This window comes from Amphiprion ocellaris, chromosome 15 (assembly GCF_022539595.1).
Source record: "Amphiprion ocellaris isolate individual 3 ecotype Okinawa chromosome 15, ASM2253959v1, whole genome shotgun sequence".
Classification (NCBI taxonomy): domain Eukaryota; kingdom Metazoa; phylum Chordata; class Actinopteri; family Pomacentridae; genus Amphiprion; species Amphiprion ocellaris.
Window position 1 is genome coordinate 30870002 of NC_072780.1, and position 15427 is coordinate 30885428.

General features: G+C 37.9%; 1 protein-coding gene across 1 annotated transcript in view; it reads left to right on the top strand.

The window, feature by feature from the left end:
* The window catches only part of nudcd1 (NudC domain containing 1), a 72195-nt gene extending 64584 nt beyond the window's left edge, over nt 1–7611 (top strand). The window contains exon 10 of the mRNA XM_055017698.1: nt 7136–7611. Within this exon, the coding sequence (XP_054873673.1) occupies nt 7136–7425 (290 nt within the window). The 3' untranslated portion in view covers nt 7426–7611. The remainder of the gene's footprint in view (nt 1–7135) is intronic.
* The last annotated feature ends 7816 nt before the right edge of the window (nt 7612–15427 follow it).

A 15427-nucleotide genomic window follows, 5' to 3' on the forward strand; every position in this document is an offset into this window, starting at 1 on the left:
AGAACAGAAATCTGAGGCTGCAGTAGAACCAGATTCAACAAGACTGGACAGTCGAACATGAAAAATGTAGCTTGGTCCAATAAATCTACATTTATGCAGAAGGATACAAACATTTTCTTCAACAGTAATGAGCAGCGTTACCAGTCAATGATTGTTAATGCAATTTGAGCACTGCTGAATTTTATCTTGTGCTGATATCGCTGTTTAGTCAATAGCAACATGATTTGGGCTGCAAAAGTGGCTCTGTCACAGATAAAATTAGATTCGTAGTCAACCCTAACTTGTTTTAAATACATGTCTCCAGTTTGGAGGTCATGAAGCGTCACAGAAGTCTCTGTCATGGTGCTCATTGCAAGCTAAACTCCCACAATGCTCTGTACTTGCCAACATGAACTTCCTGTAGTCTGATTGACGCCTCCTCTGGTCTCTACAGTAGTAAACAGTAAGAGGCTCCACCTGGTGGAACAACCTGATACTACAACTGATCTACAATATGTTTACTAACGTTGTGGAGAACACAGGTTTTCTACTTTTTTTGTAGCTTGTGGAAAGTCGGTACATTCTACATCTAATACTACATTTACCCTCTAATACTACATTTACCCTCTAATTCTGCATTTACCTTCTAACGCTACATTTACCCTCTAATACTATATTTACCCTCTAACACCACATTTACCCTCTAACACCACATTTAATACTACGTTTACCCTCTCTAATACCCACTCTAATACTACATTTACCCTCTAACACTACATTTACTCTCTAATATTATATTTACCCTCTGACACTACATTTACGCTCTAACGCCACATTTAATACTACATTGACCCTCTCTAATACCCACTCTAATACTACATTTACCCTCTAATGCTACATTTACCCTCTACCGCTACATTTACCCTCTAAAAGCTACATTTACCCCCTAACACTACATTTACCCTCTAACGCAACATTTACCCTCTAAAGCTACATTTACCCTCTAAAGCTACATTTACCCTCTAACGCTACATTTACCCTCTAACGCTACATTTACTATATTTTTTAAAGCACTGCAGAGATATTCAATTTACAAGGATAATGACTGGATTGATTTAAATAACTCAAATGTACTTGAAGGGTGTGTTATCGAGTAAAATTATATCAGATTGGAACTCAGTATCGACAAATACTCAACATCAAACAAACCAGATAGTACTTATCTTCCACTTCTCAGTGACCTGGTGACCTCCCACTAACAAAGGAGGTCACCAAGACACCTATGACTACTCTGAAGGCGTTAGAAGAAAGAGACTAACGAGGGAGGTCACCAAGACACCTATGACTACTCTAAGGAAGTTACAAGAAGGAGACTAGTAAGGGAGGCCACCAAGACACCTAAGACTCCTCTGAAGGAGTTCCAAGAGACTAATGAGGGAGGCCACCGAGACAGCTATGACTACTCTAGGGAAGGTACAAGGAGGAGACTGGTAATGGAGGCCACTAAGACACCTATAAGTTCTCTGAGGAAGTTGCAAGGAAGAAAATATTGAGAAAATGTGGCGTTCCTCTTGAAACATTTGAATATTTAGTGAATTATTAGTCAGATCACAGTGAACGGAGGTGGTTGGGACTCGCTGGAAGTCGATCTTAATTTCCATTAATCCAAATGAATTCTTGCAGCCATTACCTTCCTCTACACCTGCTGCTGGGCCTCCACTGCTACACTGGACAGATGACAAAACATTTCAGACAGCTGCAGTTAATGACAGCAGGGACTCTGCTGGTTCTCTACATGAACAGAAAAGCAAATATATGTAAATCCACAAAGAGGATCATTAACAGGTCGATGTGCTGCTCTGCTTAGAAACGCATCAGACTGATCTGGATAATGGATCTGAGTGCTTCATTTTGTGCCTGACAGTCCTTCACTCGTGTTCAGATTACTCATTTCTGGATCCGCATCTCTTTCAATTCTTTTACTCTATTTAATTCACCTCCTTGTCTCTCTATTCTCAGCTCAAGTGACAATATCTGGAACAAGTTTTATTCCAATTTACCACGTTGATGGCTGTGACGTCTTCATTTGTCTTTGGTTAATGTGGCGGCGTTTTACCAATCTGCCCATTTGTGTTTGGAATGCCTCATCCAGTTTGAACGCGCAGATGGATCCTAGGTGGTGTTTTCAGAAAACACTTGGATAAATAAATCAAAATGAGACCCGAACGTGAGTGTTTGAGCCTCAAAAGCTGCTCTGCTAAGGAGGCAAACCAGCACTGAGTAGGTAGTGGACTAAGAAAATAGATTCTTGTACATAATCTTCAGATAATTGATTTGAGAAGGAAGGATGTTTTTAGAAAAGCTGATCATGTTTAGTATTGATTGTGCTGGCTGGGGATCTATCTAGACCACACTGTTTTGTCAAACTAACCTTATTAGCCTGAAGGACAAAGCTGAAAGTAGAAGGAAGTGTCCCTTCTTTGTGTGATTGAAAAGGCTGTCAGATGGAAGTAACTAATCAGATTCTAAGTGTGAGTTAATGTGTTTTCCAGCAGCAGAAGAACAATGAAAGCTTGCATCTCCAAAATCAGGGGCCAGATGTGGAAACAATGCAAACACATAAAAACTACAACTTCCTATAGAGTCCATGTTATTTAGGTTTAATTCCTTCTCACAGAGCTACAATTAATGTAAAAAATTTTCACCCCACTTTGAAGTTTTCTCCTTTTATTGTGTTTCAACATTAAATCACGGTCAATTTATTCTTTTTTTTTTTTTTGCAAGAATTTACAAAAAAATCTTTAATCTCAACAGATTTCCACAAAGTAATGTCAGGTTGCTAAAAATATTAAATGTGAATTAAATGCCTGCATAAGTATTCACCACCTCCAAAGTGACTAACCTCATTGAATACAGGGGCAGCCAGCTTTCAAAAATTTTCAATTCACCGAATATCTCTTGGAGTACAATGAATTCATCAGTAATAAATGGAAGGAAAGTGGAAAATGCGTAAATGTGACTAGGGCATGTTGTTCTTAAAAACAAAGTGACCAAGCAAGAAATAGACTAGTGAGGGAGGCCACCAAGACACCGATGAAACCACTGAAGGAGTTACAAGAAAGAGACTAGTGAAGGAGGCCACCAAAACATTTATGACTCCTCTTAAGGAGTTACAAGAAAAAGGCGAGTTAGGGAGGCCACCAAGACACATAGGACTCCTCTGAAGGAGTTACTAGAAAGAGACCAGTGAAACAGGCCAGTGATTGGGATATAACTGCCAGCCATGATTTCTTGGTGTCGTTCTGTGCCGCTGGAGGTGTTCTGGACATTAAAAGGTCTAATAACTGACTGAGTGGGAACATGTTCCACGTACAAACCGTGGGAGTGGAATTCAGACGTCCAGTTCCACAATAACTGACATTTATGAAACAGAACCAGATGTACGAACAGCAGCAGCTTTACAAATCTGATGAAAAGACGGCTAATGTGTTCTGGCCCAGATCTTTTGTTCTCTTTGGTATAAATGCTGTAAATGGTGTGATGGCAAATGATGGCAGTTCACGACCTTTGACATTCATTGAAGAATGGAACAAACAAACCGAGGAGCCATGTCAATGTTTCAGGCGTTAACGTGATTTGCAGCCACTATACCAACCGTTATTGACTAATCATTGGAGTGTCAAAGGTGACGTCTTTGCTGAATTGTTTGACCTGATTTGTTTTTACACTGATGGAAAACAAATGTTCACATTTAAGAAGCTGAAACAAGCTAACGTTTGGCATTTCACTGGATTCATGACTCGATTGATTCGTCCATTATGGATTAATTTTCTCCAGAGACCTTTTCAGTGTAAATATTAACCAGGTGTATCAGTGTTGCCTTGGTGCTCTCGCTTTCCAACTCAATGAATTCACTGCCTCATTAGTGGCACTTCTATCTTCTGTACATGAATACGACCTGCTCATGCTCTTAATTTCAACATTTTGTTCTAGAACTAATTGGAAATCAAGCTGCTTCAGTTGCTCTTTATGCTGATGTAATTAATGTGTTCTGTGGGTCTTTGCAACTGGTTTTACTTTCACAATAGCTGAAGTGCAGACGGAAGAAGGTGAACAACTGTATATGTACTGTATCTAATATAATCTTGTGTTTACATGTGGTTTTTATTTTTGTTTTTAGAACCTGTCCTTTCAGAAAATTCAATTCCCACATCTGTGGAATGAAACATCTGAGTTTTAATTATTTTTTTGTGCAACAAGCCTTAAGATGTTTTTTTTTTTCATTTCAGCTCATTGACTGCTTTTTTGTTTTGCTTTTTGGGTTTCATTGCTACTCCCTGGTAAACTGTCAGTATTTACTTTCATGTCCCTCAGAGACTGAGAAATCGCTTTAAGTGCTGCAATTCCGAGCTGCCACAGCTGTGCAGTGAAGCCATGCATCAGGAAATCAAAGCCATTGTCGGCTTGGATCGGCCGGTGCTAATAGATTGGCAACCAGGTTAGGGAAGCTGGAAGGTTGATCCAATAACAAACCAGAATAAAGAGTAAATCTGGCCCAGAAAATAGCAGCACTTGGCTTTGATACGACATCCAGACAAGTAATAGATTGACCATTTACTAACTGGACACATACCTGATGAGACATTTATTCTCTACTAGATTTTTTTCTTTCACTTTGCTGAATGGTGAGTGTGTCTGCACATTTGGAAAAACATGGTATTCATTAAAGTTTTGCCCAATGACTTGTTTGGTAAATGTAGCATTAGAGGGTAAATGTAGCATTCAAGGGTAAATGTAGGGTTAGAAGGTAAATGTAGCGTTCGAGGGTAAATGTAGGGTTAGAAGGTAAATGTAGCGTTCGAGGGTAAATATAGTGTTCGAGGGTAAATATAGTGTTTGAGGGTAAATATAGTGTTTGAGGGTAAATATAGTGTTAGAGGGTAAATGTAGCATTAGAAGGTAAATGTAGTGTAGGAGGGTAACTGTGGTGTTAGGGAGTAAATGAAGTATTAGAGAGTAAATGTTGTATTAGAGGGGAAATGTAGCGTTAGAGGGTAAATGTGGCGTTTGAGGGTAAATGTAGTGTTAGAGGGTAAATGAAGCCTTACAGGGTAAATGTAGCATTAGAGGGTAAATGTGGCATTCGAGGGTAAGTGTAGTGTTAGAGGTTTAATGTAGCATTTGAGGGTACATGTAGTATTTGAGGGTAAATGTAGTTAGATGGTAGGATGTAGTGAGACTCTACAATCTCCAATAGATGTAGAAAACCTGTTTTCTCTACATGACATCAGTAAATGTATTCTAAAGCAGTTCCAGTACCTGGTTGTTCCACCAGGTGGAGCCTCTTACTGTTTAATACAGCAGAGAGAAGAGGAGGCGTCACTCAGACTACAGGAAGTTCATGTTGGTAAGCAAAAAGCATTGTGAGAGTTTAGCTGGCAACAGGCACCATGACAAAGACTTCTGTGGTGCTTAATGACCTCCAACCAGAAATAATGTTGTAGAGAAACTGGAATCAACTAGGACAGAGTTCATAGAGCTCAATTGCTGTACCTTTACAGCCTAAATTGTGGGTTTGTTGACTGAAACAACATCAGCACAGGACAAGTATCCACTGTGCTCTATTTGTGTTGTTAATTAATTATTTCTTGATTGATAATGCTGCCAGTTATTAAGAAAATTTTTAAAAATTTGCATCTTTAATGTCTTGTCACAAACTGTGTATCAGCTCCTTCAAAAGATACATTTGAGACAACAGGACTTTAAGTGAATTTAATGACTAAACCTTTACCTGTATGTCTCATTTTCAACCTCACATATAGAAGGAGTAGTTGTTGTAGTTTTGAGCCTTAACGCTGCTCGGTCAGCGAAGATAAAGCGTCTCTTAGAGTTCTTCAACCCTAAACGATTCCAAAAAGCTCAGTTCAACCTAGTGGAGATCAAATCAGCTTTAAGAACAGGCTGTCACAGATGATAAGGAGCTCAAAATACTGGAAAAGACCATCAGAGAAAATCAGTTTGATCTCTTCCAAGAGCCTGACAGGTGACTGAGAGAGAAGAAACAAGAATAAAGGATTTACTTTAAGCTTTGATGGTATTATTGTTGATAGTTTCCTTTTCTAGTCTATGTCTTTTAATATTTGACGGTTAGAAGCGGAGTGGTCTCACCTACAAAAAAATCCCAGCTGAATTTTCTGTAATTTTCTGTCATATTTTATGGTCTAGATTTTAGTGGCGAAGTAGTCTAACCTACAACCCAAATGTGGTGTTACAGTGAATGTTAGACCATTCTTGAAAACACAAAACTTTGAACCCATTTTTCTCAAAAACTACAGAAAGTGGGTTAGACCACTCTGCTTCTAAACATCATAGAAAAACAACTAACTACACAGCTAAAGTTATCGAAAGTAGCTAACTACATAGCCAAATCCATAGAAAGAAGCTAACTATGCAGCTAAAGTCATAGACAGTTGCTAACAACTCAGCTTCAGTAACTGAAAATCAGGTAATTACACAGCTGAAGTTACAGACAGAAGCTAACTACAAAGCTAAATTAATACAAAAGCAGCTAAATACACAGCTATGGTCCTAAAAAGACACTACATATCTACATATCTAAAGTCATAGAAAACAGCTAACTACATGGCTAAAACAAATAAAAAGGTAACTACAGACCTAAAGACATAGGCAGAAGCTAAGTACACAGCTAAAATCATAAAAACAACTAAAGTGTGACACAAAAATGAACAAAATGTGACAAAAAACAACCAAAATATGATACAAAATGACCCAAAATGACCAGATTATGATGCAAAATTAACACAAATAATTGCAAAACAGCTAAAATGTTCCACAAAATAACCAAAATGTGACAAAACCTACCAAAATTAGATGGAAAGCAACCAAAATATGATACAAAACAGCCAAAATATGATACAAAATGATCAAAATTTCATGCAAAATGACCAAATTTTTCTAATCATTTGGTACTTGTGTCATTTCTGACTTTCCCTGAAAATTTTATCCAAATCCGTTCGTCCATTTTTGAGTACAGTTTTGAACAGACAGACAAACAGACGCTGATCGTCACATAACTGCACATAATAAAAATTAAAGCTCCTCCTGCGTTTCTCAAATCTAACTTTCCTTTTCACAGGTTACGTCCAGGCGTCTAAGCGGGATAAGAAGTTCGCCACCTGCGCTCCGAACTTCTCGTACGCGTCGCTGTGCGAGTGTCTCCGCCGAGCCTTCATCTACCGGCAGCCGTCGCCCGTGGAAACCGTCCTGTTCAACAGGAAGCAGGGCCGACAGGTAGGACAGGTTGCCAAGCAACAGGTGGCCAGCCTGGACTCGGACAAACCAATCCTGGGCTTCAGAGCGACCAACGAGAGACTGTACATCCTGAGCTCCAGTAACCTGTTCGTTCTGAAGGTCAACAACAATTAGACCTGGGATGCTGGGACTGTTAGTTTTCATCTCACGACCTTTTAAGAGCGCCACCATTCCAAACCGAAGATTTATTGTATGCTGCATCTCAGTAAATCGTGTTTTATCTCTGTGAAAGCCTCGTCCTGTTTCCCTTTATGTTCTCTATGTGTTGCAAAAGTCTAAAAATAAAAATTACTAAACAAATGTTTCCTAGAATGGATTTTTTTTTCAGTAGAATCATCGCAGAAGTGAATTTAAATGAATAAATACTCATCTTTGGTTTCTTCGACAATAATCTTAATTAGTGATGTCCCGATCCAATCTGAGTCATTTATTATTGAATGTCTGCCTAATCTCAGTTTGATACCATTTTTCTAGATAATGCACACTTCAAATTAAATCCAGTTTATTCATACAACATGTTTTAACCATCAGCAGCAAAAATATCTACAAAAATCAGTTTAGAAAAGAGAATAAAATTGTATAAAGTGTGAAAACAAGGCAAGAACAGAAAACAGGTTGTAAGATCAAAGTTTAAGATAGAACAAATATAAAGTACTAAGAATTTGGACCACTAACAGCAACCAAACGGCATTAAAAACATCTACATCTTTAGAGTTTTCTTTAAAATGTCAGTGGAGGAAGAAGTTTGTATTGTGAGAGGAATTTGTTCTAAACAGAGGTTCTTTACAAGAAGGACCAAAGTCGTCTCCACCTGCTGAGGAGACTGAGATCCTTTGGAGTGTGCAGGACTCTGCTCAGGACATTCTACGACTCTGTGGTAGCGTCTGCTATTTTCTATGCAGTGGTCTGCTGGGGAGCAGGGAGCACTGAAAGGGACAGAAAGAGACTAAACAGAAGGTCAGGAGGAGGTTCTGTCCTGGACTGTTCCCTGGACTCCATAGAGGAGGTGGGTGAGAGGAGGATGTTGGCAAAGCTCACATCCATCATGGACAATCCCTCTCACCCACTGCATGACACTGTGGGGTCTTTAAGCAGCTCCTTCAGCAGCAGACTGAGACATCCACCCTGCAAGAAAGAGCGCTATCGCAGGTCCTTCATCCCATCTGCTATAAGACTTTACAACATCAGCATCACTGGCTGATGTTAACATAAACTGGACTATATCATTACCACCCCAAACCATAAAATTTGCACTGACATTATTGCACTGCTACATCTTTGCACTTTTAAACTTTATTGTTTTTAAGCCACTTTATATTGCATTGTCTTACAGTGTGTCAATACTGCACTATTTCATCCTCATGTCTCATCCCTGTACATATTGTAAATATTATTACTACTGTTCTATTATTATTTTATTTCTATTACTACGTCTATTGCTACATAAACTGCTGTAACAATGTGAATTTCCCCTGGCGTGGGGAGAAATAAAGGACTTATCTAGCTATCTAAACCTTTCATGCAGCTTCCACAAATGCTTAATTTCCACTTACGCTTCATGTAAAGGTGTTAAAATCAATCCAGTGTAAATGTTTGACAACTGAAGAACTCTGCAGCGCATTAAAGGCCTATTTTTTGCCCCTTTAAAGCAAATTTATCAAAGTCTAACATGTTTCCTCACTGTGTCTTTCAGTTTTTCAGCTCAAAATACTGCAAAGATGGTTCATTTCACCATGATTATACAAGTGTATTTAACTGTTTTGTTTTGAAAACCAACGAACAGCTGCTGTTCCTGCCTCCTTCAGGAAGAAAACTCTCTCTGCATCTGTAATAGCAGTTTAAGCCAGACAACTGTTGGTAAGTTAGTTATTTAATTGTTTTTGTTTTAATTTTGATGTATATGGGTTATAGCTCATGAAAATCAGAAATCCAGCATCTCGAAATATTAGACTTTTTCTCAATTTTATTTTGAAAAAGTAATCTTTTTCTTATTTTCTTCTCTGAAGCTGAACTTGAAATTTCAAGTCCCCTTAGTTGAAATGAAGCCTCCTACTGTTTAGTACCGCAGCGAGTGTGTTGTGTTGGCAAACAGAGAGCATTGTGGGAGTTTAGCTAGCAAAGGTTCACCGTGACAGAGACTAGCTACGATGATTCTTAAATTAAGTGTGTTGTACTGGCAGGCAGAGAGCATTGTGGGAGTTTAGCTAGCAAAGGTTCACTGTGACAGAGACTACAATGAGGCCTAAATTAAGTGAGTGTGTTGTATTAGCAAGCAGAGAGCATTGTGGGAGTTTAGCTAGCAAAGGTTCACCGTGACAGACACTAGCTACGATGATTCTTAAATTGAGTGTGTGTTGTACTGGCAAGCAGAGAGCATTGTGGGAATAAAGATACCAAAGGGACACCATGACAGAGACTACAGTGAGGCTTAAATTGAGTGAGTGTGTTGTATTAGCAAGCAGAGAGCATTGTGGGAGGTTAGCTATTAAAGGGGCACCGTGACAGAGATACAACCAAGAAAATAACAGTACCTCTTGGTCCAGCATTGCCGTAAACCTCGTCCAGGTTTTGTTGGTAAAAGCAACACTAGCCACATCTAATTAAAGTCCTCGCAGGTGGTCAGGAACCTCGTTGTAAAGCTCAAGTGTTCCGTAAAAAGCGCTGTTTTGATTCACATGCAAATTTTGGCATTTTTGGCATTAGATCACCTTTGTTCTCTACCACGTGATGAAATCAGTTTCCCTTTCTGGGTTCGTTTTGGCCTTTGTCGCTGTCTCCAGGAAATTTCTCTCGCCTTTAAAAATGTTATTAATCATCCATTGCTTCAGTCTTTGTCTAATTTCCCTGAATAAATTCATTGTTCTGGTGAGTTTATTCTTCAGGTGTCGTATTAAACTGGTCGGATTGAATGCAGCAGATATTGGACTCACGTTTGTGCAGATCCTGATCAGTTATGAAATGCTTTGCTCAGATAGTCTTCATTATTACCCATTTCATCCCATTAAAGCTCCCTGCCTTATTTCCTGCTGTTGTAATTCCGTGAAATCTGATCCATAAATGAAACTGCACATTTCTCTTAATGAAATCCTGATTTGAGGCTGCTCGCTTGTCGTATCGTATCAGACATTTGTAGAGGAGGTGGACACCGAGGAAATCCCTCCGTTTGGCTCATTTCAAAATCATTTCTGTGGAACTATGAAAGAGACGAATATTCATTTCCATAAATTTCCATAAACATGTTTCACACGTCGCGCTGGCTTCTGTTGGGTTCGCCTCAGTCTTGGACAGATTGATCGGACCGAAAGCCTGAAATATCAAGACGCACAAAAATTGAATCATGTCTTTTACTAATGTTTTTTCTTCTTCTTCTTTTGATGCTGCGGAACATTTGAATGGAAATGCTGCTCGCCTCATATAAGCTGGAAGTATATCTATAAATGCTGCAGACGGTGTCTGATACGTTTTCCCTCTGAGGCATTAAACTTGAGAAACCTGAGAGTTCACATTTGAAACTTTTTGTGCTTTTTTTCCCCCCTGCAGCATTAAAGACGAGCTGCAAAATGAACACAAAAAGATGCAAAAAAGACTAAAACGTTGCACCAAACAACCAAAATTTGACACAAAATGACCAAATTTTCATACAAAATGAACACAAAAAGATGCAAAGCAACTAAAATGTTACACAAAATGAAATGTGACAGAAAACAACATATGATACAAAATGACCAAAATATGGCGAAAAATTACCAAATTTTGTTGCAAAATTGAGATAAAAGGTTGCAAAACAACGAAAATGTCCCACAAAATAATCAAAATATGAGAGAAAATGACTAAATGTGATGAAAATGAACGCAAATAGATGCAAAACAACCAAAATTTGATGCAAAATGACCAAATTTTGATGCACAATCAACACAAAAAGATGAAAAGCAATTAAAATGTGACAAAAAAACAACCAAAATTCCATGGAAAACAACCAAAATAAGATACAAAACAGCCAAAGTATGACAAAAAATGACCAAAATTGATGCAGAATGAACACAAAGAGATGCAAAACAACAAAATGTTCCACAAAACAGCCAAAATGTAACAAAAAAACTACCAAATTATGCTCTGAAACGACCAAATTTTCATGCATTAAACCTGAGAAACCTGAGAGTTCACATTTTAAACTTTTTGTGTGTCTTTAAAGATGAGCTGCGAGTTTGAAGCTAAAATATTGCGAGTAAACAAACATTTCTGTTTCGCTTTTTCACTATTTTTGAGAAAAACCATAAAGAAACCCACTCTTCTAATTGACCAAGAAAGATACAAGAGAGACGCTAATGGTGAAAGGAAAAGAAAAAATGACCAAATTCTGATGAAGAATTAACACAAAAAGATACAAAACAACAAAAATGTGACACAAAAATGACCAAAATGTGATACAAGAGCAAAATTTTACACAAAATGACCAAATTTTCATTCAAAACGTACAACAGATGCAAAACAACTAAAATGTTCTACAAAATAACCAAAATGTGACAAAACAACCAAATTGGATGCAAAACACCCAAAATATGATACAAAACAACCAAGATTTGACAAAAAATAAACAAATTTTGATGCAAAAGTAGGACAAAAGGATACAAAATGTCTCACAAAATAACCAAAATGTGAGAGAAAATGACTAAATGTGGTGAACGTGAATACAAATAGACGCAAAACAACTAAAATTTGAAGCAAAAATGACCAAATTTTGATGCACAATTAACACAAAAAGATGCAAAGCAATTAAAATGTTCCACAAAAATGACCAAAATGTGACAAAAAACAACCAAGATTGGATTTGCATCATATTTTGGTTCTTTTGCATCCAATTTTGGTTGTTTTTTGTCACATTTTGGTCATTTTTTGTGTCAAATTTTAGTTGTTTTGCATCTTTTTGTGTTCCTTTTCATCATATTTAGTCATTTTCTCTCACATTTTGGTCGTTTTTTGCCATATTTGAGTTGTTTTGCATCTTTTTGTGTTCATTTTTATCACATTTAGTCATTTTCTCTCACATTCTGGTCATTTTCTTTGTCACATTTGAGTTGTTTTGCATTTTTGTGTTTATTCTCCATCACTTAAACTGCTGTTCAAACTATGGTACATCCCATAATACTGATGCTTGAAGTTGCTTTGCCGTCTGACTGACTGAATGTTCAGCTGTGACTCTGCTGCTGAATCATGACTCGGCTGCTGCATGTCGACTCAGGACACTTGATTTTAATCCAGAAGCAGAATCACTCAGAGGAACTGATTTATTTTTAGCCTCGGCGGCTGTTGGTCTTAATGAAGCTCTTTAATAAAGTTCTGGTGTTTCCACCTAAAAGGTTTGGTGAGCAGTTACCAGTTTTCATTATCCAGTCCTCTGTGGTCGGGTGGCTTCTCAACAAGCTTTTTAGTAATCTGGGGACGCTGGTCCACATTTTAGTTGATTTGCGTCTGTTTGTGTTCATTTTACATCAAAATTTGGTTGTTTTGTATCATATTTATGTTGTTTTGCATCCAATTTTGGTTGTTTTTTTCTCATATTTTGGCCTTTTTGTGTCACATTTTAGTTGTTTTGCATCATTTTGTTCATTTTACATCTAAATTTTGTCATTTTGTGTCAAACTTTGGTTGTTTTGTATCATATTTTGGTTATTTTGCGTCAAATTTTGGTTGTTTTTCTCACATTTTTTGTCATTTTTGTGTCACATTATAGTCGTTTGCATCTATCTGTGTTCATTTTCATCACATTTAGTCATTTTCTGTTACATTTTGGTTATTTTGTGGAACATTTTGCTTGTTTTGTTTCAGATTGTGGTGTTTTGAATCCAATTTTGTTTGTTTTTTTGTCACAGGTGAGCAGTTACCAGTTTTCATTATCCAATCCTCTGTGGTCGGCGGTTTCACAACAAGCTTTTTTCCTTCTTTGTGTCTGAGTAAACACAGAGCTCGTCCTCGGAGACATTAGCAGCTTTGACAAGTAATCTGGGGATGCTGGTCCAGCTAATAACAACAAGCGGTGGGGTCTAATGCAATTGCATGGCAATAATTAAATAAAAACACAGCGAAACTGGATTTTCCTCCAAAACAATGAGAGAGAAAAGAGAAAAAAGGCCGATTAGCCGTCGCCTATTGTGTGGCTTAGCAGAGCAAAGAGAAAGGCCTCAGAAAGCTGCAGCACTCGGGGGAACCCAGGACACAAATTGCAGACGGTTTTCACAGAAAAAATTGCCCCGACCTGATGAAGGGAATTAAACAGCAAAAGCTGCCTTTGACTGGAGCTCACAGTGTAGTTACAAGGAGAAGCTCTCTGTTGTTCCGGTTCACACAACGCTGGCAATTTCAGGCTTTATCGATAAACTGGTCTGATTTCTGAACATTTAACAGACGACAAACAGGCTGGTTTCTGTCTATTGTTCCCTTCAGATATAGATCTATTCGCTGCAGCAGCCGCAAGTGATGTTGTGTTCAAGCCCTTTGCCTTTTTAAATCTAATCCTACACAAACCTCCACCTGTTTGTGTGTCTCTTTCTGCTTTTTCTTGTGTTACAATCAAAGCAAGTGTGAAAAAAATCTGACACAAAAAAACTCCATTAGCGTCTCTCTTGTATCTTTCTCGGTCGATTTGATGAGTGGCTTTCTTTATGGTTTTTCTCAAAAGTGGTGAACAAACGAAGCACAAATGTTTGTTTGCTCACAAGATTTTAGCTTCGAACTCGCAGCTCATCTTTAAAAAAGCAGAAAAAGGTTAAAATGTGAACTCTCAGGTTTCTCAGGTTTAATGCCTCGGAGGAAAAACATGTCAGACACCATCATTTTCTGTTCATTCTGCATCAACTTTTGCTCGTTTCGTATCATATTTTTGTAGTTTTTTGTCGCATTTTAGTTATTTGTAGAATGTTTTAGTTGTTTTGCATCTTTTTGTGTAAATTGTGCATCAAATTTTGGTGATTTTGTATCATAATTTGGTTGTTTTGCATCCAATTTTGGTCATTTTTCATCACATTTTGGTTATTTTGTGGAACATTTTAGTTGTTTTTCCTCTTTTTGTGGTCATTTGACATCAAAATTTGTTTTTTTTCTTTTCCTTTCGCCGTTCGCAGCTCTCTTGTTCACTGGTGAACAAGAGAAGCACAAATGTTTGTTTACTCGCAACATTTTAGCTTGGAACTCGCAGCTCGCTTTTAATACTGCAGGAAAAAAACACAAAAAGTTTAAAATGTGAACTCACAGGTTTCTGAGGTTTAATGTCTCGGAGGAAAAATGTATCAGACTTTCATTTTGCATCAAAATTGGGTCATTTTGCATAAAATTTTGATCGTTTTGTATCACATTTAGTCCTTTTGCATGAAATTTTGGTCGTTTTTGTGTCATAATTTAGTTGTTTTACATCTTTTTGCATCACTTAAACTGCTGTTCAAACTATGATACACCCCATAATATTGATGCTCAAAGCTAGTTCTAGAGGAAATGAGCAAAAACCGGATTTAGTGTTCAGACTGTGACACCTGGATGGATGTAAAACTGATCTGATTTCAGAACTCAAGTCTGTTTTTCATCCTCATAAAGTTGTTCTATAAAAACATGACAGTATTTTATCACAAAGCCTTTGAATAAGCTGCCTGGACTTGTATAAACTGTAATTTTCTACAAAAACTGAACTAAACTATTAAGAATAACAGTCTGTCAGTGAAGATGATGTTGTGTAAAAGCTTTCCTCCATTAAAAACTCCATCATCTGTGTAGTTTGAAGTTGAGTCGTGAATCCACCGTGATCCTACGACACCAGAACCGTCTAATTACTGTCCCTCTATGGACCGGGGAGGAGCTCTATTCATTACAGGAGAATGTGCAATCAGCTCGCTAACAATTAACCTGCATAAAGCTCCCGCTGCAGAAATGTGTGGGCTTTAATGGTTTAATCATTTAAAAGGTGATAATTACACCTGCGGAGTGGAGCCGTGGCATCGCAGACTGGCTTTAATCACAAACTCATTGTTTTTTCAAGGCCGCTCAGCTTGGTGAGAACATGACTCCATAAAGCTCCTATCTACCACAAACTAGCAGGATAAGTGCTTTAACCGTGACAGGAGTCCAGACT